General features: G+C 47.5%; 1 protein-coding gene across 1 annotated transcript in view; it reads right to left on the minus strand.

Moving 5' to 3' along the window:
* Positions 1-2,041: 2,041 nt before the first annotated feature.
* The window catches only part of GABBR2 (gamma-aminobutyric acid type B receptor subunit 2), a 421,806-nt gene continuing 398,001 nt past the window's right edge, over positions 2,042-25,846 (minus strand). The window contains exons 15-19 of the mRNA XM_032240167.1: positions 20,696-20,920; positions 17,602-17,784; positions 12,989-13,118; positions 7,711-7,828; positions 2,042-4,698 (exon numbers count right to left, since the gene is read on the minus strand). Of these exons, the coding sequence (XP_032096058.1) occupies positions 4,533-4,698; positions 7,711-7,828; positions 12,989-13,118; positions 17,602-17,784; positions 20,696-20,920 (822 nt within the window). The 3' untranslated portion in view covers positions 2,042-4,532. The remainder of the gene's footprint in view (positions 4,699-7,710; positions 7,829-12,988; positions 13,119-17,601; positions 17,785-20,695; positions 20,921-25,846) is intronic.

The following is a 25,846-nucleotide window of genomic DNA, read 5'->3' on the forward strand; positions in this document are numbered from 1 at the left end:
ATGAAGAGGAATGAAATGTACCATTGCTGTCTGGGCTTTTCCTGCAGATAGCCAAGCAAGGCATCACTTCAGTGATGTGACAAAGAGCATCTTCAACACTTGGGGCATTTCTCTCTTTCAGATATGCTAAGAGGAAAGACCAAATGTTGTCTTGGCTGACTCCATATTTAGTGAGGCTATATAAAGATTTCTCAGTCTGTTGCAGCTGAGATATGGCTCTCTGGGGCAGCCTCTCACCACTGTGGCTGTGCTACTTGTGGTAGAACAGGTGTGGGAAGTGGACCGAGAAGAGATGAGTCTCAAAACCAGGATATCTGAGTTCCATGCCGGCCCTCTCATGACCTTCTGGTTGGCCTTGGCTCCAGTTGCTGGGCCTCTGTTTCCCCATCTGTACTTGGAGGGGCTGGGCGAGATGACCGCTGCCATCCTTCTCAGCTCTCATTTCTGAGTCAGGGTCAGGTAGAGAAGAAAGACCAGCCAAGATTCTGGTTGTTCCTGTCTTTGCCATTAGGTGACCTTGGGTGCATCTTCTTCTTGTTGGGCCTGTTTCCCATCCTTGAACTCACATCCCATAGGAAGGCTGTATGAGCAGCGGTGTGGAGCAGCAGGGACGGAGCAGGGGTCTCTTGGGCCAGGGTTCAGGCAGCCTGCTCCTTGGGGAGCTCCACGTTGTTTCCCATGTCCTGGAAAACTCCAGCCCGGAACCAGCCCTCCAGTGGAGTCTGAGAGTCCAGTGCCCCCATTTCTAGGGCTGTACCCAGTCACATGAACCTCGGGCCTCCCCAGCCTTCTGTGGCCACCTCTGCCTTTGCTTTGCCTTCTAGATTCAGCAACTACTATGGACACACCTCGCTAAAATGTTCAATTGTGCAATGCCTCGTTGAAGCCTGTTCTGAGCCACCGGGATGAACTGCTGCCCAGTGGAACATCATGGAAGCAGACATGAGTCTCATCCTCAGGGAGCTCAGGGTCTGGAATGGGGAGGGGAGAGCGTGGGCACATACCCAGAGCCATAGAGAGACGACGTCCTCAGTCCAGAGCTAGGAAGAGAAGATCCCATTGAAGGGGATCTAGAGGGATGAGTCAGAGCTGCTGGCTAAGGCCAGCACCCTGGAGAAGTGAAACAGACTTTGGGGTGGCTCCACAGGCTGATGAGGCTGGAAAAGAGCATGGGGCCAAATCTTGACAGGCTGGCAAGGCCCTGAAGGGGAGTCAGGGCTGAGGTCGTGGCTTTTCCATATTAGTTAAAAATCTTGGGATTGCAAGTGATGGGAACTCAACTTGAACTAATCTAGGCAAAAAGGGCAATGTATCGGAAGAACAGAGAATCCAAGGAAGACCTGAACAACGGAGCAGGCGCGGGCCCAGGCTGTCTTCAAACCTCCTGAAAACAGCTGGCAGAAATCTTGGGAAGTGCTCTGATTGGCTGGTCTTGGATAGTGAGCATATTCCTGAACCAATCCCTGTGTCTGGGGGAGGGAGCAAGGAGAGTGGTAACAAGATTCCCTTCTAATAGATTCCCTTCCTTTCCCCAAAAGCAGGGCTCTGCTTTCAGAGGAGTGCAGGAAGGGATGCTAACCAGGGACTCAGACTCTATCAGAACCTAGCTGTTGGTCCTGATTCTCTCTTTGTTGGCTTCTTTTTTTTTTTTTTTTTTGAGACGGAGTTTCACTCGTGGTACCCAGGCTGGAGTGCAATGGCGAGATCTCAGCTCACCGCAACCTCTGCCTCCTGGGTTCATTTTTTTATATTTTATGGCAGACTAAATTTCTCCACATGGAGGAATCCTGGGGAAGGGATTTATTGGCTCAGCCTGGGTCGGGTTCCCACCCTCGAATTAATCAGCTGTGGCCAGAAGTTGGGGTCACCTGGTAACTGGGCTCCTCTGCTGCTGTCAGAGCTGCCAGGAGGCTGGAGAGGGCAGTTTATGAAGGAAGGGACAATGCTGAGCAGGCAACCCCAGAACTGTTCCCTGAGTTTCTGAGCAGAGGCATATGGCCCGATCTGACCTGCATTTTGGGATGAGTAGGCATTAAAGACGACAGGATTTTTCCTTTTATTCATAAAAACAAATTTGCAACAATTTATTAAAAATCGATACCATGCAGTAGGGGCATGAGAAATTCCTCATTTACATTTGATTCTGGCAGTTCCAGTCTAATTTAAAGCGTTTGTGCACTAACATCATTGGAAAATGCCTTCGGGCCGAAGCCTCTTGGGAAATGGACGGTGTGTTTGCTGCATATAAAAGAAGAGAACCGTTAAATAGCTAGAGTCACTTCTGTGGGTCTTGTTATTTGCGAGGAAATGAAAAAAAAATGGGTGAACCTACAGTATCGGTAAGACAGAGAATGTACTTCATGGGTTATCCTAGAAGACGGTGCACGCTCAGGAGTCACAAAGGGTTACAGACGCACAGGCTCACCTCCGACAGTCCAATACTTTTGTTTGTTTTCCTGCTATGCTGGAATAATATTTCTACAGGTATTTTTTTTGTGTGTGTGTGTGTATACATTATGTACAATTAATTGTCTCTTTCCCTTTGAAAAATTAGTGTGGTCCTTTAAATTAAATTTGGTTCTGGTGAAATCAAGAAAGCAAGTAAATACTGGTAATACACAGTGAGTGACAACACCGATTTTTAAGTGCCTAAACAGAGAATGACTTCAACTTGACCTGTGATGTGTTAACATTTTTTTTTTCCCTAAAAGCTACAGTACCTCCATAACCTCTCTTTGGGGAGGGGAGCAGAAAGCTATGCTACGTGAAATAGGGTGGGTTTGAAATGCTGGCGATGGTAAGATTCCTGTGGGCCCTTTTGTCGAAGCCTGGTGGAGAAAACAGTTTATTCCTGACTGCAGTGGTCTGGGAAGAGATTATTGCCTGCCTGTTGAAGCTGCCAATAGGTTTCTTTAGGGAGTGAGCGAGCTGCTCAGTTGTGCAGACACCCTGGACATTGTCATTCGGGCCTTTCTTGAGCAAAGAATGAACCTGTCTGGGAATGTCAGAAAAGTCATTGGAGCCTCCCTCCAGCCCAGATGTTCTGGGTAGAGGGCTGTGCTGGAAGCTTCTCTGGGCCACACCCCCAGCTGTAGTGAGGGCTGAAGGTCAGAGTCATACTCATACCTCACGGGTCCGGGCTGCTTCACTGTTTGGTACAAAGCTTTCCTGGACAAGATCAAGTTTCAATCCTCAGAGTGACCTTGTGAGGTAGGCAGGACAGGTGTTATTTCAACCCCAAGCTGTTACAGAAGGGAAACTGAGGCTCAGAGAGACATTAGTGACTTGACCAAGGTCACGTAGGGAGTTGGCCGGGGACTGAGGACTTGAACCCAGGTCTGTCTGACTCCCAGGCCAGTGCTCTTAGGGGTTCAATTAAAAGGGAAGAATGATCTTATGAATGAGAATCAATCTGCTGACTGATTACCCCGGTGATCCCAGGGGGAGAGCTCACTGGCTTGTTTGGATGGAAGGCTGCCTTCTGGAAGCCAAGGGAAGCCCTCAGCCAGCAACTCTCTCCCCTGTGTCTATAGGGATGTCTTTTAGCAGAATGCCCCTGATTCACTTTGGTCAGAAACAAAGTCAGTGGGAAAAATAAATCCCAGCCAGCCCTTGGGCCCTGATGAGAGAGGTTAAAGTGCACAATCTTTCTTTGTCATGTTTGCTGGGAACAGACATTCCATGATTAGCTCGGGTGGTCCCCCTGGTTACTGGGAGCACCCAAAAGGAACACAAGGACATGGCCAACGTGGTCGGTGCATGACAGACTGTTGGTGAATGCTGCAGAGTGTGTCTGCAGTGACGTGCCCTAAATCCCCACGGTCCCCAGAATGGGTGTTATTGTGTTAACGTGTGGCATTTACCAGAGTAACAAACATCTCGTTGGGTGACACAGGTCCCATCAGGAGCATGCAAGTCAGCCTGCTCCGGTGCCCCAGCCCTTGGCCTGCCTGCCCCAGGGCTGTGCCTGTCTGCGTTCCTGCAGACTCCCTGTTCCAGGAAGGCTGGGGTCAGCTGGCCTGGCAACTGGGGGCCTGGTGGCCCTTCCCACCTCCTCCCTCAAAGTGGAGAAGGGCTGGCCTGAGGGGCCATAGCCAGTGATGGGTGTGCAGAGTGCGGAGGCGGTTTCTTCAGAAGCCCCTTGCCTCTTCCCAAGGCTGCGTGGGCCACTCTGTGACTTCCAGCTGGAGCTCTAGTGCCTCTCTCCTTGTCTGGATTTTTTTTTTTTTTTTTTTTTTTTTTTGCAAGTTTCAGATATCCCAGCTCCTCCTTGTTTGCAGATGTTAAGGAAGAAGTCATTTCATTCCTCTTGTTTGTGAAGGAATAAGAACTTCACAAATAAGGCTCGAGGTCAGGTGCCAAGTCTCCCCCTGCCCCAGTCCTGTCCACCTGAGAGCCATCCGAGTGGTCCTGAGAGGCCAGCGGTGGTGCCCAGCTTCTCTGCAGCCAGAGCCGACAGTGTTTCTGCAGCAGACGCTTCTGCCCAGTGTGGTTCTGTCACGGGGGAGGCCCCGGGCCCAGGCCTCCCACTCTTACAGGCCCGAGACCATAACTCGGAAGGAGGGTGGCACATGTCTGTGGCGGGGGCTAGCGGTGGGGCTGACGCAGGGGCTGACACAGCTGGCGTCCACGCCTCCGATGGATGGGAGGTAGGCGTGGTGGAGGATGGGGAGCTGGAGGGACAGCCGTCGCTGGATGCTGGAGAGAAGGAGAGGGAGGAGTGTTAGTGGAGGCTATCTGCGGGCTCATCAGAAAGTTCCTTGGACTCGCTTTGGCTAAAAAAGCTGATGACAAGAGCCTATTTTTCTCTGAATCCAAGATCTGTCCATCCAATCAGCTAACCATTCAGCCATCCAGCAGGTATTTAATGAAGGCCCACAGGTGCCAGCTACCACCCTGGGAATAACCAGGGAGACTGGAATAAACAAGGGAGATGAGTCATCTTGAGCTTTGGTCCAGGATTTGGCGATTATTACAAATGTCCTAGCAGAAAAGATGCTCCTTGACTTATGATGGGGTTACATTCCCATAAACCCATTGTAAGTTGAAAATATCATATGCTGAAAATGCATTTAATCCACCTAACCTACCAAACACCCTAGCTTAGCCTTGCCTACCTTAAACGTGCTCAGAACACTTACATCAGCCTACAGTTGGGCAACATCATCTAACACAAGGCCTATTTTATTAAAAAGTGTTAAATATCTCATGCAATTTACTGAATGCATATCACTTTCAGACCATTGTAAAGTCAAAAAATTGTAAGTTGGGGACTGTATTACCAAGGACAAAGCATTGCCCTTCTAACAGGGGTTTGCTGCAAACACAGACATTTCTCATTCTCTACCCTTGCAAACCTCCACATGGCTTTCAGTTCCATTCCTGAAAGACTTCTCAGCTGCTCTCTCCTTCCTCTCTCTCCTCTGCCTCTGCTTTGCCCAGGACAGCATCCCTTCTTGCTGGGCCAATTCCCACAGGCTCTTTCTTGGTATTTTAGTTTCTTTGGTAGCTAGTGTTATCTTTCCAACACTGGGAAGGGGAAAAAGGACACTGATGTGATATTTGGGGCTCCCTAAGTTCTGTCTCTGGATCTGAAGTTTCCAGGTGAATCTTCTATCCTCTCCACCTGTAAGCCCTGCCATCTGGTAGCTAGTTTCCCTGGAAATCCAGCTCTTCTGCTGTTTCCCTGTCTGGAAGACTCTTTCTCTACTTCCTGACATGATGAATTGTGTTTCCTTCAAGATCCAGTTTAAATATCACCTTTGTGCTCACTCTCTGCTGAGAGAACCCTTTCTCTGCTAAGCAGAATCCTTGGTAAATATCCAGAAGTGAAGCCAGAAAAAACTGGAGGCAGGGCCGCGCTGGGCGTGAGTTAGCATGTGATGGGGGAGCCGTAGGGAAACGGGAGCTGCCCTCTGAGTCCCTTCTCATTGCCACACCCTTCCAGGTCTTAATGACTGTCATGTCATTTTGATTATTGAAAAGGCTGCTTGTGGCAAATGTGCCCAGGTGACTGCTCCTCTGCTCTGCTCAGCAGCATTCTTGCACAGTTCTCCATGCGTGCAACTTTCATTCTGTGTTCTTTGAGGGAAGGGACTGAGTTCTTATACCTTCTTGTATTCCCAGCGCCTGGCCACTCAGGTGCAAAAATGTAAAAAACAAAAACCCCAGATCTTAACAAACACCCAATAGGCAAAAGAAATACTGCTATTCCCATTATAAAGAAGAGGGAAGGATACAGACTTCATGTAACTTCCCCATGGAAACAAAACCGGAACTGGGGAAGTTGGAATTCTTGCTGATTCTGTTCAACCACATTGTTTTGTGGTGGGGGCAAATCAATTCACGGGGACAGCCTTATTCCAACTGGGTGTGCCCTTGGGGTTCATTTAGGTCACTGGTTGGCTCTGAGATAGACGGGTACAGATGAAGTGCTGCCCAAACTTTCCAGAAAGACTCCTTCCAAGAGACACCTCACGGTTGTGTATGGAACTGTAGTGCTGGAGATCTCATTCTGAAGTTAAAGTTGAACCTGTGTAATGTCAGCTGTGGTCTGTGCCTTAAGGCAAGATCACCTGGCAAAATGTCCAGGAGAAAAAGGGAAGAATAAACTCTGACCTGGGAAAAGGGTGCCGCGTCCAAGCACCCAGGGCAGGCTGTCTGCCTAGGCAAGGTGGGCCCTGTGGTTGTCAGAGCATTCATTCTGCTGTCTGTTAGGATCCTGTTCACCTTTCATTCATTCAACAAATCCTTGTCAAGAACCAACAAATGTTTGGCAGAACCTGTGTTCAGTGCAGGTGATACATGAAGGACTCATACCCTACCCTCAGGATGCTTACACTCTATTGGAGGCAACTGCTAGGCAAACTGCTGACAAATTCCATGTAACTCTCACTGTCCTGGACTGTAAGCTGGCCAGGCCTTGAAGCTGGTTGGGTTGATAGGCTATTAAGTCTAACACTAAAGGGCCCCAAATGGTGCTGCAATTGGTGATTTGGCTGCTTTTGCTAGTTCCTCATGGCTTGTTACTTCCAGAGGCCAAGTTTCAAACTTTATATTTCTAGCTTCTGCTTCCAATGTGCTGTAAAATGAGGACTAAAATCGCCTTGTGGAACAAAGCTAACAGAGACGTTCAGGTCTTTGCTTATATGTCACCAACTCATTGAGTCTTCTCTAACCAGCCTATTTAAAATGACACTCCCTGACTCCCTTCTCTGCTTTATTTTTCTCCAAAGATCCTGTTGTTTGACATACCATGTGTTGCTTTTTTATTATGCTATCATCCTTCTAGATAGAATGGAAGCTCCATGAAGATAGAAATTTTAGTCCATTTTCTTCACTGCTGTAACCCCAGCACTATGCCTGACATACAGTAAACTGTTAAGTAAATGCATTTAGCAAGGTTAAATTTTGCACATAAAAAAGGCAGCGTGCTGCGGTGGAGAACCTGGGATTTGATGTTGGACAGTTGTGAGTTGAAGTCCTATTTTCTCACATGTAGCAACTGAATGAGCTTTGGCAAGTCACCTCCCCTTTTTAATATTAGTTTTTTTAATCTGTAAAAAGAGCATTGTAATAGGACTGCATCATGGGATGGCTGTGGAAAGCAAATAAAATAATGGATGTGAAATCATGGTGCAAATTGAAAACTCTTGTGCAGGAGTGACATGTTTATTCTTTAGTGATAATTCTCAAGGAGAAGGTACTTACTGTTCTGGAGAGTTTATGTCTTCTATAGGATCTTTGCATGTTCGAGAGGGCTCTGTTGTGTTCCACTGTAGCTGGGGATTTTGATCGAGGTGATTTTTTAAAATGGCCTTTCCTCCATCTGAATGCAAAACAACAATACCACAACATGTTCTGTTAACTTAGTTTTTAAGAATCAACAATGCAAATTTTTGTAGGCTGATGCCCCAGAAGAGAGAATGCAAAGGAGCCCATTATCCCTCTGTGTTCTCTAAGCTGAGGTCTGTGGAGTGCCTCCCCCGGGACCAACACAGTGAGCTGAGAAGCCTGCAGCAATCAGGGATGGAAGCAGTGTGCTGGGGATGAGTGTGGCATGCCCCGTGCTCTCCTCTCAAAGAAAAAAGGAGGGAAATCAAGTCGACTAATGTAGGAAAGATAACTTAGAAACAAGAGGCTCTAACATTAAGGCCTTTTTCACAGGCACATAGGGATGTAATGACAAAGAAAAAATCTCCAAGGTATATTTTTCATAAGAGCGGCAAAGATCGAAAAGAAAAATAATAGTAAACTGCTGGTGGGAGTATAAATGGACATAATCTTACTGCAGGGCACTGTCGGTATGTGTCAAGCACCATAAAAGTACCTATTTTTTACCCAGAATTTTCACTTCTCAAAACTATCCTAAGAAAATAATCAAGGATCTGTGCAAAGATAGATACAAGATGCTCAACCTCGGCATCATTTTTTTTTTTTTTTTTTTGAGATGGAGTCTCACTCTGTTACTCAGGATCATGCTGCCAGTGGCATGACCTTGGCTCACTGCATCCTCCACCTCCCAGGTTCAAGCAATTCTCCTGTCTAAGCCCCAAGCAGCTGGGACTACAGGTGCATGCCACCACACCCAGAGAATTTTTGTGTTTTTAGTAGAGATGAGGTTTCACCATATTGGTCAGGGTGGTCTCAAACTCCTGACCTCAGGTGATCTACTCGCCTCAGCCTCCTGACCTCAGGTGATCTACTCGCCTCAGCCTCCCAAAATGCTAGGATTATAGGCCTGGCCACTGTGCCCAGCCTCAACTTCAGCATCATTTATAATATCAAAATGTTGGAACGAATCTGAATTTGTCTGATAATACTGGATTAGTTACATTAAGTTATAGGGCCTCCATTCAAAATAATATTGTGTAGTCACAAAACATGGTGATTCAAATTCTCTCAACTCTTTTTGTGCTTCAGGACCATACAAGGAGATTTAAAGAAGTAAAAAATATGGTTCCCATCCAAGATTTGGATTCTTGTGGTCTGGAGGGGAGCACTGGTGTCTTTGTTTTTGTTTCAGTGGGCAACCTTATATGTACGTCATTTTGCATTCATGTGAGTACAGCTGATCCTCATTATTCATGAATTTTCTATTTGCGAACTTTTCTTCTCACTAATGTTTATTTGTAATCCCCAAATCAATACTTCAAATGCTTTTGTGGTCATCTGCTGACAGGCACAGTGTGGGAAAATGTGAGCTGCCTGATGCATGCGTTCCCAGCTGAGGGTGAACAAGGCGATGAGGTGCCTTAGCATTTACCTCTTATATTGTAAATAAGTATCTTTCTGGAGGTTATTCAGCGACACATTTTTCACATTTTGTGCTGTGTGTTGGTGAGTTTGCTGTTTAAAATGCCCCCAAGCACAGCGCGGAAGTGCTGGCTAGCGTCCCTAAGCACAAGAGGGCTGTGATGTGACTGATGGAGAAAATCCCTGAGTCAGAGAAGCCTCCATCACGCATGCGCTATGCGCTCATGGCAATGAGTGCAATGTGAATTAAACCACATATATTAAATAAGATGTCTTTAAACAGAAACATGCATACAACAAAATTATATATTGATTGGTTGACAAAAATGTCAGCTTGTGATGTCAGCCTGTAAGAGACTCCCAGGAACCAAATCCTACAGAGGAGCAATGGTTCGGTATTCACAAAACCACTGATTTTATTTTATTTTATTTTATTTTTTTTTTGAGACGGAGTCTTGCACTGTCGCCAGGCTGGAGTGCAGTGGCACAATCTCAGCTCACAGCAACCTCTACCTCCCGGGTTCAAGTGATTCTCCTGCCTCAGCCTCCTGAGTAGCTGGGATCACAGGTCGTGCCACCACGCCCAGCTAATTTCTTTGTATTTTTAGTAGAGACGGGTTTCACCATGTTGGTCAGGATGGTCTCAATCTCTTGACCTTGTGATCCACCCGCCTCACCTCCTGAAGTGCTGGGATTATAGGAGTGAGCCACCGCACCCGGCCACAAATCCACTGTTGATGGAGGCTTTATAGAAAGAACATAATGACCGAGACTGTGAAGCAGCAGAATCGACTGTATATCCATATTGCAATGGTCTGAACATGTCCCTCCAAATTCATGTGTTGAAACCGAACAGCCAGTGTGATGGCGTTAAGAGGTGAGGCCTTGAAGAGGTAATTAAGTCCGAAGGCAGGGCTTGCATGGATGAGGTGAGGGCCCTCATAAAAGTGCTTGAGAAAGTAGGTTTGCCTCTTCCGCTCCTTCTGCCACATGAAGATGCAGAGCTCCTCCCCTCCAGAGGATGCAGCGATCCAGGTGCCAACTCAGAAGTGGAGGCTGGACCCTCCCCAGACACTGAACCTACAGGCACCTTGATTTAGGACTCCCAAGCTTCCAGAACTGTACGAAATACATTTCCGTTGTTTATAAATTATCAAGTCTGCAGTATTGTGTTACAGCAGCACAAACAGATTAAGGCTTGGAGAACAAATCCCAAAAGTGGGACTGCTGGGTCCGAATGATTTCTGCTTCAACCAGCAACACTTGAGAATGCCTCGCTCATAACCTGTTTGCCGGCACTCTGAGCAGCCTTTTGATCTCCGGTCTTTGCCAATCTTTGAGGCAAAAGTGGTATCTCATTGCAGATTTAATTTGCCTTCCTTTAATAAGGAGTGAGATTGATCATCTTTTCATAAGTGTAAGAACGATTTCCATTTCCTTTTATGAGAACTCTCTTTTGCTCATTTTTCTTTTGAGGTATTGGTCTTTTTCTTACTAACTGGTATATAGTTACATATACTTTGTATATTACTACATATCATTTCTCCTTATATATAAGGGCATAAGCTTGTTATCTGAGTTAATCTTTGGCTTTGTTTGATTTTTTGACTGCACTTATCATGGCTTTTGTATTATGAAAGAAATTATTTTTGTATCTGAATTTATCAACCTTTCTTTTTGTGATTTCTGTTTTGCATCAAACTGAGACAGGTCCTCCTCTCTCTGAGGTTATTTTTAAAAAATTATACTTTGGTTTCTTCTAGTACTTTCATGTTTTTGCTTTTTATATTTAAATCTTTTATTTATCGGAATTAATTTTTGTGTAGGTGTGAGTTTAGGATCCACCTTATTCTCCTCCAGGTTTATCTCAAGGAAATTTATTGAATAATTCCTTTTCTACCACAAATTTAAAATGCCCACTTTTACCAGATACTAAAGTTATCAGAAGTGATTTTTATTCTTGTAATTTCCTTGTTATTATCTCAATTTAAATATTTTTGTAATAACCATGTTTATAATATGAATTATAGAATACTACTACTGTAATAAGACCACTTACTACTTATGTAATAATAATAAAAGAAAGATTTTTCATTGATTTAAAATAGTTTTATAACAAATTGATGAATACATGCTAATGGAAAAATCCAAGCCATAGAGAAATATAAAAAAGGTAATGTGGCCGGGTGTGGTGGCTCACGCCTGTAATCCTAGCACTTTGGGAGGCCGAGGCAGGCGAATCACTTGAGGTCAGGAGTTTGAGACCAGCCTGGCCAACATGGTGAAGCCCTGTCTCTACTAAAAAAAAAAAATGCAAAAATTAGCTGGTCATGGTGGTGTGTGTGCCTGTAATCCCAGCTACTTGGGAGGCTGAGGCAGAAGAATTGCTTGAACACGGGAGGCAGAGGTTGCAGTAAGTTGAGATTGTGCCACTGCACTCCAGCCTGGGTGACAGAGCCTCCATCTCAAAAAAAAAAAAGGTAATGTGAAATCATTTCTTCTCACTCACTCTCCACAATACCATTTCTTTTCACATGAGTCAGTACTGTCAGCAATTTGGTGTTTTTCTAAACCTCCTAAAAAATGTACTCACACACACGTGTATGCATTTGTGTGTCCCATAACAATTAATGTTGGCTCTTTTCACCTGGAGATCCTTCCACATCTGCACAAATAGACCCATCTCACTTTTTTTAAAATTTATTTTTTACTTTTTATTAAAGCTGGGGTTTCACCATGATGGCCAGGCTGGTCTTGAACTCATGACCTCAGGTGATCTACCCACCTCGGCCTCCCAAAGTGCTAGGATTACAGGCGTAAGCCACCGCGCCCGGCCTCATCTCACTTTTTAACAGATCTAAAATGTGCCATGTTTGGCTACATCTTAATTAATGAAACCACCCCCAAGTAGTGAACATTTAATTCCAGTTTTTCTCACCTTCAGACAACATTGTGAAGACCATCTCTGTGTTCATCTCTGCACATGTGGGAGTATTTGCAAGGGGCAGGTTCCTGCTAGTAGAACTGCCAGGTCAAGAGGTTTAACATGGAACATTTAGATATTGCCAGGCTGACTTCTAATGCATTGCAGGAGAATGCCCATTTCCAAATACTCTTACCAACTCTGGTAATCTTTTTTTTCCAAAAGGTAGGCAAAAATGGTTTGTGTGTGTGTGTTTTCATTTTTGTAGAGATGGGGTCTTGCTATGTTGCCCAGGCTGGTCTTGAACTCCTGATCTCATGATCCGCCCACCTCGGCCTCCCAAAGTGCTGGGATTACAGGCATGAGCCACTGTGCCTGGCAGGTTTGTTATTGTAGCTTGCAATTCCCAAGTGGGTGGTGAGATTGAGCATCCTATCATAACTAACTGACCATTCTTGCACATTGAGGTATGTCTGAAACTGTGAAATCTTGTTCAGAGAAGAAAGGGTAAACTATTCGCTAAGAACAAAAGGGAAAACAAAATGTGGCTGCCTCTAGTCAGACACTGGGAATGCCGGCCCCAGTGTGTAGGTGTGGAAATTGAAGCCCCAGACTCAGGCAGGGTGGGGCTCGAAGTGGACACTGAACTGTGGTCAGCAGACAGAGGTTCCAGGTGCTCCAGCTCTGCGTGACTTCAGACCAGTCCCGTGCCCTGTCTGAGCCTCAGTTTCTACATCTAAAAAATGGAAGATGAACAGCTGTTGTTTGAAGTTAAGGTCCCTACCACATTCCGGGCCCTGCCTCTCTTACCTGTGCTCTCAGTGTAGTTTCCCAGGTTGAGGATGTCATTGAGCTCTTGGTAGTGGTTCTGTTTAATGTAGGTGGTCTTTTCTGGCGTGTCCTGCAGCTGCATGGTGACCTCTTCCAAGTCTTTATCCAGCTAAAAGACAAAGGCTCCAGTTGAGTCCAGGTCCCTGGCCCAGCCCTGGCAGCTGGGCCACTAGTGCCGAAAGGTAGCTCACAGGGCTGGGCCTTTACCTGTATTCAGGAGTGCCCTGAGAAACAAAGGGCTACTGCATCTCGGCGAGGAGATGCGGAAGGACCCTGGCAGCTCTTTGTTCAAGGAAAAGCTGTGATGAAAGGGACCTGGGCTTTGGAATTATGTGTCCAATGTAGGCTTGAGCCTTGATGAAGCAGCCAAGCAAGCCCAGGGAGGCAGGGGAGGAAGAGAGAAAGAGCTCAGGCGCTGGACAGGCCTAGTGCAAACCCAGGGCTGCCCCTTACTTGCGGTGAGGTTCTCCTGGCTTGTGAGAACCCAGTCTCAATTTTTTTTTTTTTTTGAGATGGAGTTTCGCTCTTGTTGCCCAGGCTGGAGTGCAATGGCACGATCTCAGCTCACTGCAACCTCCGCCTCCCAGGTTCAAGCAATTCTCCTGCCCCAGGCTTCCGAGTAGCTGGGATTACAGGCATGCACCACCACGCCTGGCTAATTTTTGTATTTTTAGTAGAAACGGGGTTTCTCTATGTTGGTCAGGCTGGTCTCGAACTCCTGATCTCATGATCCGCCCACCTCGGCCTCCCAAAGTGCTGGGATTACAGGCATGAGCCACCACATCTGGTCCTCGATTTATTTTTCTGTAGAATGGGGTAATAATAGTACCTACTTCATGAGGTTGTGAAGATTAAATGAGATAATACATGGAAAGTTTAACCAAGTGCCTGACACACAATAGTAGCAGGGCAACCTGCTACTATAATAATATTACTATTATTACAGAGTCTCATTTTGTTACCCAGATTAGAGTGCAGTGGTGCAATCAGTTTACTGCAGCCTTGACCTCCTAGGCTCAAGTGATCCTCCCACCTCAGCCTCCTGAGTAGCTGGGACTACAGGTACATGCTGCCATGCCTGGCTAATTTTTTTTTTTTTGGGTAGAGATGGGGTCTCTCTATGTTGCTCAGGCTGATCTTGAACTCCTGAGCTCAAGCAATCCTCCCACTTTGGCCTCCCAAAGTGCTGGGTTTACAGGCATGAACTACTGTGCCTGGCCTTATAATTACTATTAGTGATACTTAATAGGACCCGCAGTGGGGAGGACAGACATGCAGGACTCAGAGCTCTGAGCCTCACACTGTCTTGGAGACTCTGGCCAGCAGGGGCACACTCAGGAGTTAATCATGATGGGTCCCAGTCATCCCATGTTTTATTTTTAGAGCCAAGATTTCTCTATGTTGCCCAGGCTGGTCTTGAACTCTTGGGCTCAAGCGATCCTCCTGCTTTGGCCTCCCAAAGTGTTGGGATTACAGATGTGAGCCACCGCACTTGGCCTATTCCCCGGTTATACAAAAGCCAGGTGCAAGTCCTGGGGCAATTCAGTCCCAGAGAAGCCTGGGCAATGTGAGTGCTGGGAGTTGGTGGGGGTGGTGGCAGTCAGAGTGGGTGGTGTGCATCTGTGATAGTACCATATCTACATACATGTAATGGCTTCCATCCACGATTCTCGGTTCCTATATTTCTTGTAACAGTCTTTTGTTATAATATTGGGGCACTTTAGGCCTCAGGAGCAGGCCTCATGAAGCAGAAGCTCTCTCTCTTACCTTCTCCTGTCCTTTTTCACCAGCTCAAGGCAGGACTGTAATCTGCCTGTAGGTCAAAAGACCTTTATCACAGAGAGTCCTGTCCCATACCCTGGAGGAAGAAATGCTACAGAGAGGCCAAGAAAAGCCTGAACAGGCAGGCCTTGCTGGGTTTAATCATGCGTTTTTGTCCATTCACATTTCTGCACAGTTGTCAATCAAGCCTCATGTAATGAAGCCTCCATAAACACTCAAAAGAACAGGGTATGGAGAGCTTCTGGGTAGCTGAACACGTGAAGGTTCCTGGAGGGTGGGGCCCAGGGAGACAGGGAAGCTCCACACCCCTTCACCCATCCCTCGCTCTGTGCATCTCTTCATTCATATCCTTGGTAATAAGCTGGTGAGTATGTTTCCCTGGGTTCTGTGAGCCCCCTCTAGCAAACTAATTCAATCCAAAGGGGGATCCTGGGAGTCTCAACTTGAGGCTGGTTGGTCAGAAATTCCAGAGGCCTGACTTGTGACTGGTGTCTGAGGGTGGTGTCTGATGAGGGTCGGGGGAGGTTTGGGGACTGAGACCTCAATCTGTGGGGTCTGAAGCGATCTCTAGATAATGTAGTATCGGAACTGAACTGCTCGTTGGTGGGGAAAACCGCACACACATTTGCTCACAGAAGTCTTTTGTGTTGACTGTTGTTGAGTTGGTGCAAGAGCACAGGAAAAACATGGTTAGAGGATTTTTCCAAACAGCATCCTGTTATATAGTGTACAGGGGGAGACCTGATAAACTCTCAGAGGCTGTTGTGATGTCAGGAACACAGCCATGACATTGTTTAACAAGCTTTCATGTGGGAGAGGAGGGAGAGACGTACTCTTTTCTAAGTGACTTAAGTGGCAGGAGGAGGATCAAAGGGTGGGGACGATGGGAGGCCAGACTGTGATGCATTTCTGGGAAAAATAAGCAGCATTTTAGAGTTTTAAATAGTGGCTTGGGTTTCCTAATGTGAGTGAACTCTTCATTGCTGAAGTGTGCAAGTAGAAGTGAAATGCACACGACACAGTATTACTAATCATGAGAGGTCTGATATTGAAGCAGAACGTGTAATGGGCTTTGGGGGACAGAAACCCTTCTTAGTTTGCTCTGGCAGCTGAGAGTGGGTTGCCCCATCCTAAAGCAGTCATTTTTAGGTGCACAGACAGCTGTTTGGTGGCTCTCTGTGGCAGAATTCTGCAAGCCTCCCAAAGGGCTGCCAGACATAGGAAATAAAAATACAGAATGTCCAGTTAAATTTGAGTTTCAGATAATGAGTTCTTTTTTAGTATAAGTATATCCCAAGTATTATTCGGGCTATACTTTTACTAAAAATATGATTTTTTTTTTTGTTTTTATTTTGTTTTTGTTTTTTTTGAGATGAGTCTCACTCTGTCGCCAGGCTGGAGTGCAGTGGTGCAATCTCAGCTCACTGCAACCTCCGCCTCCTGGGTTCATGCGATTCTCCTGCCTCAGCCTCCCATGTAGCTGGGATTACAGGCACCCGCCACCATGCCCAGCTATTTTTTTTTTTTTTTTATAATTTTAGTAGAGATGGGGTTTCACCATGTTGGCCAGGATGGTCTCAATCTCTTGACCTTGTAATCCGCCTGCCTTGGCCTCCCAAAGTGCTGGGATTACAAGTGTGAGCCACTGTACCCAGCCATGATTGGTTGTTGATCTGAAATTGGAATTTAACTGGGCATCCTGTATCTATTCTGGCAACCCTGTGTCTCACTTCTTCCTTGCGGCTGTCCAGCTAGAGATGATGCTTCCAGCCTCCTCTGTTGCTAGGTGTGCTCGTGTCCGTTCTTGCTAGTGTGACTAGGGCAGAACCAAAATATGTACAATTTTTGGTATTACTGCTTAAAAGGCAATCCCTTGTGTGGACTTGCTCTTCTCCTCCTGACACTGTGAACAGGACATGTCATCCACCCAGCTCTCCCGCTATGAACGAGGAGAACACCCTGGGGACTGGCGGAAAACCAGAGGGCAGGATTTGAGCCCGGCAATGACCTTGGGGAGCAGAGCTGCCCACCTGGGACCTCTCACTTCAAGGCCATTAGGTAAAAGGGAAATAAACATATTTTCTCTGGGCCACTTTATTTTGGGGCCTTGCTCAGCCAGCACTGTCACTAAGGTACTTTCCTTGGTCCCTCTCCTGTCCTCCTTCCTAATCAGAATTCCTTTATTAAATCAACACAGCCTGCAGAGCCTGGGTCCAGGCGTAGCCCCGACCCAAAGGGAGGGGTAGTGGAGGGGGAGGTAATTTGGTTTCTCCTCCCTGGTCTACAGTAAGCCAAGCCTGGCTTGGGCCCAAGGCAATCTGGCTGGGGTCTCTGGAATATTCAAGAGCCAGCTGAGAGCCCTCAGGACAAAGGTGAGGTCTGCTGCAGCACTCTCCTGAAGTTTCCTTTCACTTTCTCTTCTCTTGTTGTACATCATATAGATGTGGTAAGTTGCACTGGACAGCGAAAAACTGAGAGGGAGAGAGACACAGAGAGAGCTGGCGTGGGAAGCTACGATAATCCGGAAGCTCACCAATCTCTCTGAGTTCCTTTCTGTCTAGGGATGGCTTGAATCAGGTGTTGCTGGCCTCCAAGAGCCTGGGTGAGGTGGGCGATAAGCTCATGTCAGATTCTGACCAACTGCCTCTGCAGTTTGTGTCACCCCTGGCTCTTGCAGCTGTAACTGCAGCTGATGAGGCTGCATGGTCAAGCGGCAGGGACAGTCTAGAGGAGCCTGAGAGTCCCTGCACGGGGTCAGAGGGGCTTCAGTGGCAGGACGGGGCCTGGCTACCAGATGTGGAGGGAGGTACCTCTGTGATTTTCATTCGCAGGCGATGGTTTTCTGACTGTAGGCCCTCCAGGCGGGATGTGCTGGCTTGGTTCACACTGGTGACCGAGGTGGATGTTTTAGAATCTTCTTTCTTTTGATTCTGAGTGAACTGGAATCGCCTGTTCTGCGTTGCTGCGTCTGGGTTTGTTCTCAGAGTGATGAGCTGAAAGGACAGAGGTGGGGGTGGGGTTGAAGAGAGAGCCCTGGGTCCTTCCTCCCAACCCACATGGCAGACTCTCCCAGCAGATCCTGCTCTGGAGGCGACAAGAGGCCCCAGGAAGGCCGCTGGCTGGGAGTCAGGAGATCTAGGCTCAGGCCAGGCTCTGCCACTCACTTGCGTGTGACCTTGGGCAGGCCCCTTCCCGTCACCAAGCCTCCGTGTCTTTCCTGGCCACTAAGAGTCTGGTCTCCTGACCCTGATGCCACCTGCATCCTAACCAGGGCCCCGGAGGCCACACTCCAGCTGCCCAGCACTCTGCCTTAGGCCTTGCTCCTTGTGGAAAAAATAAGCCCTGAGGGCGACAGTTGTGACCACAAAGAGATAGAGGAAAGCGAAGGCCGCTGTTTGTTAGACCATTGATGAGCTCTGGAAACAGGCTGGTAGGAGCTCTGTCATTGACAAAAGGTTGTTTTTTAGCAGCTTAAAACAACACGTGGTTATTATCTCACAGTTTCCGTGAATCAAGAGTCTAGGCGTTGCTTAGCCGAATCCAAAGACATTTTGTATAGAAAACAGAAAGTTGCCATTGGACTCTGATCTTACTTGTTTATTCTAGAAACATCTCTGGTCAAGGCAGGCTCTGGACTCAGCACTGGAAAGCAGGAGCTGAGTGACCCATGGCCCCTGCCCACTGGGACCTCATGGTCCAGAGGCGTGGGCTGGGGATAAAGCAAGGACTCAATCTTCTCAGGCCGGTGGGTATCAGGAACAGTGCCCACCACAGTGCTATGGCCTGCTGGGCTCTGAGGAGGATCTGGAGGGATAGGGGGAAGGAAACACCAGGGAAGAAGCAGCGTCTGCTAAGGCAGGGATGCCTAGGGGAGGCGGAAGGGGAAGAGGAGGATGGGCGATGGAAAGGGTTCTCTGGGGAGATTAGAGGAGACACGAGGGTCCTGAGAGCCAGCCCAACATCTGAAACTTGATCCTGGAGCCAGGAGGACAAAGAGGAGCTACTGAGGGTGACAGAGCAGAGTGACACCATTGAAGCTTGGCTTAGAGAGTCATCTGGCCTCTTTTACAGGATGGGAAGAATGTCAGAGGGCAGGCGGAGAAGTCAGCGTTGCCCTGGAGTCTGGGCAGGTGTGAACGACGAAGGGGTGTACACCAGAGGTATTCCAGCGCAGAGCTGGCAGTGCCTGGGGGCTGACTGCACGCCCAGGAGGATGGAGCACCATGGGCAGCCTGTTTGCCGAAATAGACCCAGGTAGTCTTTCCTCTCCCCTGCTCTGAGGCAGACGCCCCCAACTTGAGTCAGTAACTCCCCTCTGCAGCTCTATATCCTGTGCCTTCCTTTTTTTTCCCCCTTGGGAAAGGGTCTCACTTTGTCACCAAGGCTAGAGTGCAGTGGTGCATTCTTAGTTCACCGTAACCTCTGCTCCTCCAGGATCAAGGAATCTTCCTACTTCAGCCTCCTGAGTAGCTGAGACTACAGGTGTGCACCAACACGCCTGGCTTTTTTTTTTTTTTTCATTTTTAGTAGAGATGGGGTCTCACCGTGTTGCTTAGGCTGGTCTTGAACTCCTGGCCTCAAGTGATCCTCCCACCTTGGCCTCCCAAAGTGCTGGGATTCCAGGCACCAGCCACCATGCCTGGCCACCTTCCTTTACCTTTGAGACCCACTGAAGTCAGGCTTCCCTTGACACAGACCACCCTAATGGAGGGGCTCCTAAGAAGTCAAGGTCTCTGGCTCACCCACCCACTGCTAGGTAGGATGATGTTTGAAAAATCTCTCTTCAAGGTGGTCCTGAAGCTCAGACTTCAAATAAATGGAACATGTAAGTGGCTACTAAAAATGGTTTTTTTTTTGGGACCCAATAATACTACTACTGTGACTCCATATTAAAGGAACAATTGGAAAAGAGGAAAATGTGTTATACAGAAAAAAATGTTCAATGATAAAATCCAGTGCTCACCAATAGAAGAGCAAGTGGACATGCAAATCCTGGAAACTCCCTCAATGACAGTTATGAACATGGGAAAATACAAAGGACAAAACATTAAGCAAAGAATAAAATGTGTGCTATGGTTACGACCATATCTTAAAAAGTATCACCACAGGCTGGGCGAGGTGGCTCAAGCCTGTACTCTCAGCACTTTGGGAGGCCGAGGCCAGAGGATTGCTTGAGCCCAGGAGTCAGGACCAGCTTGGGCAACATAGGGAGACTCCGTCTCTATAAAAAATTTAAAAATCAGCCAAGTGTGGTGGTGCATGCCTTTAGTCCCAGCTACTTGGAAGGCTGAGGCAGAAGAATTGCTTGATCCCGGGAGGTTGAGGTTGCAGTGAGCTGAGATTGCACCACAGCACTCAAGCCTGGGCAGCAGAGTGAGACCTTGTCTCCAAAAAAAAAAAAAAAAAAAAAAAAAAAAAAAAAAAAAAAAAAAAAAAAGCATCATCTCCTAGCCATTAAGAGAAAGAAAGACAGTAAGGAAACACATCAAAAACATCAGCAGTAGGCCGGGCGTGGTGGCTCATGCCTGTAATCCAAGCACTTTGGAGGCCAAGGTGGGTGGATCACCTGAGGTCAGGAGTTCAAGACCAGCCTGACCAACGTGGTGAAACCCTGTCTTCAAAAAAACAACAACAAAAAAACAACAACAAAAAAAACACATCAGCAGTTAAGAACATCCCAACAAAACATGACCAGTGATTGATTACTTTTGGGTAGTGGGACTACAGGAGATTTTGGAAAGACCTAGCTTTTGCTACTCTGCATTTTCTGAACGTTCTACAATGTGAATTGTCTTCCTCACAAGAAAGGAATGGGTAAAACTTTTAGAGAATTGTGAAAACTCAGCAATTCCCCTGTGCTGGAGTCGGAGGGCAGAGGCCAGGTGGTGGGGCCAGCGCCAGTACCTTCGGTACGAATACCAGGCAGAGGGTGATGGTGCTGCAGAAGATGATGACCAGAGCCACGATGCAGAACTGCACATTGGGCTGGTCCCGGGTTAGGAAGGAGACGGCGGCCCCGATGATGCACATGATCCCCACGTTGTAGACGCTCATCCCAATGTACTTGCTGTCGTTGAGTGCAGGGATGCTGACGTTGCGGGTCTCCCAAGCTAAGAAACAACCGAACAACTGAAATGGTGAACAGAAAGGGGAGATGATTGTTACCAAGGGGTGGCACACACCTGCTGCTTTGAGAAGCTGTGGAGTGAAGGGTTACTCAGGAGGTGGGCTGCAGGGAGGGAGGGTGGGGGGCCTTGCTGTCAGCCAGGCCTTCTGGATGTCACCATCTGTCTCCACTTGTGGCCCTGCTGAGTGGAGTCCTGCCAAGGAAATGCAGACTGGGGATGTGACAGCTGTCCAGTTCTCCTGCATCCCTGTGACAGCTTCATGCCCATACCTGCTCGAAGCCACAGTGGAAGGGAACTTCAGATAAGATCTCAACCTTCTCCCTCATTCTCTAGGGAAGACTAAGGCCGAGAGGGGGTGAAGGGGTCTGCCCAAGGCCACACAGCAATATGGTAGCAAAAGTGGGCTGTGTTTCTAGTTCAGTCCAGTCTTTTTTCTATTAAGCTAAGCAGATGCCTTGCTCTTTTGTCTGGGACTTCTATTGTCCCTGGGTGCACACAGACACCCAGAATAGAGACTACATTTTCCAGCTCCCCTAGAGGCTAGGCGTGGTGTATTACTAGCTTCTGGACAATGCCTATAAATAGAAGTGGTGTGCATATGTTCTGGGAAGTGTTTTTTTTCTTTTTTGAGATGGAGTCTTGCTCTGTTGCCCAGGCTGGAGTGCAGTGGCACAATCTCAGCCCATTGCAACCTCTGCCTCCCGGGTTCAAGCGATTCTCCTACCTCCGCCTCCTGAGTAGCTAACAGGCACCCACCATCATGCCTGGCTAAGTTTTGTATTTTTAGTAGAAATGGGGTTTCACCATGTTGGTCAGGCTGGTCTTGAACTCCAGACGTGATCCACCCACCTTGGCTTCCCAAAGTGCTGGGATTACAGGTGTGAGCCACCGTGCCTGGCCAGGAAGTATTTTTAAAGGGAAGAGGTGTTGCATTTCCTCCTTCCTAACAGCTGGATGGAATGTGATGGGTGGAGCTTCAACATCCGTCTTAGATTACAAAGGCATCTTAGACTCTGACGTGGAAGCTGTGTAATGATGATGTAGGGGCCACAAGATGCAAGGTGCTGAGATTCTGGGAGCCTCACACCAGTCCTAGATTACTAGGTTTACCTGAGAGGAAGATCTCCTGTCTCTTCAACCATTATTTTTAGGTTTTTCTGTGCCTTGCAGCTCTACTCCTAACCAATAGATGTCTCGACAGAAACGGACAGGGTAGAGGCCAACTATGATCTGAAGCAGGGTGTTGAGGGTTTAACCCTTACGGGTGGTCTCAGGGGACAGCAGGCTGAGGGACAGTGCAGGTGAGTGTAGGGCAGAATGGTGTCGTGGTGGGCAGGAGGAAGAGCCAAGCTGGCTGACTGCTACAGAGTAGCCTCCACCAAGAGGCCTTCTCACCAAGGTCCCTCTTCCCTTTGGCTTCAGCAGGACAGCTCTGGGCATCTGACAGCTGTGTGAACCATTTAACATCACACTGAGGACTCGTGTTTAGAGATTCGTTTGGCACACTGTGGTAGAAGCAGGGCTGGGCACAAGGCGGGGGGATATGGAAACTGCTTTGCCATCTGTTGGCTGGGTGACCTCATTTCACCTCTCAGGACCTCAGTTTCAACATCTGTGGACTGGGACTAGTAATAGTAATACCTATCTCACAGTGTTTTTGTGTGGATGAAATGGGAGGATGGATGTCAAAGGACTGTGTAGAACGAAATGTTCTGTATGAAGGTAAGTTCAATGCCATTTTGTAATTGATCTTATTTTATACAACCATGATTGTTTTCCTCTCCCTTGTCCTTTACCCTTTCACTAAATGTGTTATCTCACGGCCTGATTTATTCCTTTTTAAAAATCCGTTTTAAAAGGGGAAACTAGGCCAGGTGTGGTGGCTCAGGCCTGCAATTCCAGCATTCTGGGAGGCTAAGGCTGGTGGATTACCTGAGGTCAGGAGTTTGAGACCGGCTTGGGCAACATGGTGAAACTCTGACACTTCTAAAAATATAAAAATTAGCCGGGCATGGTGGTGCACACCTGTAATTCCAGCTACTTGGGAGGCTGAGGTAGGAGAATCGTTTGAACCCAGGAGGTGGAGGTTGCGCTGAGCAGATATTGTGACACTGCACTCACTCTAGCCTGGGTAACACAGTGAGTGAGACTGTCTCGATAAATGAAATAAAACAGGGAACCAGGAGCCCAGGAACCAGATACTGAGTGAGAGAAGAAAATCAACAGCCGTTGAAAGCCTATTCTGTGCTGGTTCCTTTACCCATGACCCACTGTGATCCCATGGTAGCTGTGCCATCTTGCAGAGGAGGAAGCAGTGGCTTGGCTAGGTGAGCTGACCTGCATGGGGTCCCCAGCGTGAGTGTCAGGGCTGGATGGGCACCTGAACTTGGGCTCTCTGACTGGGAGTCAGCGTGTCCTCCTATCAGCCATGCTGCCGATGGACCGCCTAGCCGCTGTGAGGGTCTCCGCATTAAGCGTGGGCTACTCTGGGGACCTGGTGGTTGGCTGTAAATCTCTAAAGAGTGGCAGAGGAAACACAAAGTAACTTGTTCTTGGGCTCTCAAAAAGGAGAATGAGGGTTCATAGGGACAAGTTACACTGAGGAAGGTTTCCGCTGAGGATTAGGAAGAACCTTCTAGAAAAGCATTCCATGTGTAGTGGATTGAATGATGGTCCTAAAAGACATGTCCACATCTTAATTCCTGGAAACCGTGAATGTGACCTTATTTGGAAAAAGGATATTTGCAGATGTAATTAAGGGTCTTGAGATGAGATCATCCCGGATTATCTGGAAGGGCCCCAAATCCAACGACAAGTGTCCTTATACAGGACACACAAAGGAGACCCTTGGGGAGAAGAGGAGAAGGCCATGTGGAGACGGAGGCAGAGACTAGAGTCATGTGGTCACAAGCCACGGCCTGCCTGGAGCATCAGGCACTGGAGCTGCAAGGAAGGATTCTCCCCTGGAGGCTTCAGAGGGAACACAACGCTGCCTGGATTTTGGACCTCTGGCCTCCACAACTCGGAAAGAATACATTTCTCTTTGTTTTTTTAAGCCACTGTTTAGTGGTAACTTGTTATAGTAGCCAAAGGAAACTGACACATTATCCATGAATGGCACAGGCTCCTCTGAAGAGGGTGAGCTCCCATCACTGGAGGTACAGAAGCAGTTAGTAAGGGAATGCTTGTTGGGGGCTGCTCAGGGTGGGCTGGGGGTTGGGGCCAAAACATGTGACAGTGGGGTAGACACAAAGGGCTGTGTATGCTCTTCCCAGCCCTGACATTCTGTGGTTCTAAAACAGGAGTAGGGGGGTGGCAGTGGGATTTTAGTCATAAACCTTAGGGGCCAGGAGGCTGTGGACAGTTCCTTGCACATTCTAAATGGTAAAGCATTTGTGCTATCAAATATAGCTTTTGTTGACATGAGCTGGCCGAAGGTATTAGCTTCACTGTGAGGGATACAGTCATCACTTATCTCCAGCCCCGTCAGAAGTAGGTGGGAGAAGATAACGAATGATCAAAACATTACAGATGAATCCAGTTTAAAGATGTCAATATGATTCACCATAGTCTAATTTCACAGAATGAGTCTCAGAATCAAGAAACATCAAGGCCAGAAGGATCCTGGAGAGATCCACTGTCTTTACTCAGCCAGGGTCGGGGAAGAACAGGTCATTGACATGACATGCTTTCCCACGACAGGGAGCTTGTCCTTCTTAGGGGCTCCACGGCATCTGTGGACAGTGCTCCCCGTTATAAGAATCCATCTTTACATGGGGATGGAGTCTGCCTTCCAGCAACTGGTCTTGGGGCTGACGGTTCTGCCCTCAGGTCTGTGCCACCCATTACTCACAGCTCTTCCAAGCTTCTGCTGATTATGAGTGTGTCCTTTGGCCAGTCTTCAAGTTCTTATTTCTATTCTGGGTACCTCCTGTTGACACCCCCAGGGTCATTACCTTGTGCTCGGATTGCAGCCCAGTGGTCCTGTTGCTTGCATGGGAGCTCAAAAGACTTCCATGGAAAACCATAATGGGCTGTCAACTGGTATGAAGTGGGGACCAATCTTTGCCTTACAGTCCTCTTACATACCCTTCTGGCATGGCCTCTCAAAGGACACAAGATCAATTGCTAACACTTCTCTGAAGCAGCAACAGGTAAGAATGCATTTGAGCAGCACAAGAGATTCCAGTTAATTTGACTTTCGGAGAGCGCTTCATTTTCGGCCTTTAAGTGGGGTCACGCCAGGGTGAATGGTGACTCAGCCTTCCTATGGAGAGATCTGAGGAGGGTGCAGTGACCAGCTTCGTGTCATGGAGGGCTTTGAATGGAAGCATGGTTTATATAGGATATAGGAGAGAACATTCAAGGATCAACCTGGGCTGAGATATGTGGAGCTGACCTTTCAAGTTCTTCCTAACATTGGAATTTCACAATCGGGGGCTTGGTATGTGATCTTTGATTTTTTTTTTTTTTTTTTGGAAATGGAGTTTCCCTTTTGTTGCCCAGGTTGGAATGCAATGGCCCGATCTTGGCTCACTACAACCTCTGCCTCCCAGGTTCAAGCGATTCTCCTGCCTCAGTCTGCTGCGTGGCTGGGATTACAGACATCCAGCACCACACCCAGCTAATTTTGTATTTTTAGTAGAGACAGGGTTTTGCCATGTTGGTCAGGCTGGTCTCAAACTCCTGATCTCAGGTGATCCACCCACCTTGGCCTTCCAAATTGCTGAAATTACAGGCGTGAGCCACCATGCCTGGCATGATCTTTGATTTTAAAAGATGAGCAAAGTGGAGAGTGCTGGGTTTGGAGATTGGAGGTTACTAGACAGCTTTTGGCAAATCATTTAGCCTCTCTGTGGCTTACCCTCCTCATCTATTTTTTTTTTTCCTTTTTTTTTTTGAGATAGAGTCTTGCTCTGTTGCCAGG

This window comes from Sapajus apella, unplaced genomic scaffold (genome assembly GCF_009761245.1).
Source record: "Sapajus apella isolate SASKATOON/1434 unplaced genomic scaffold, GSC_monkey_1.0 scaffold46, whole genome shotgun sequence".
Taxonomy (NCBI): Eukaryota; Metazoa; Chordata; class Mammalia; order Primates; family Cebidae; genus Sapajus; species Sapajus apella.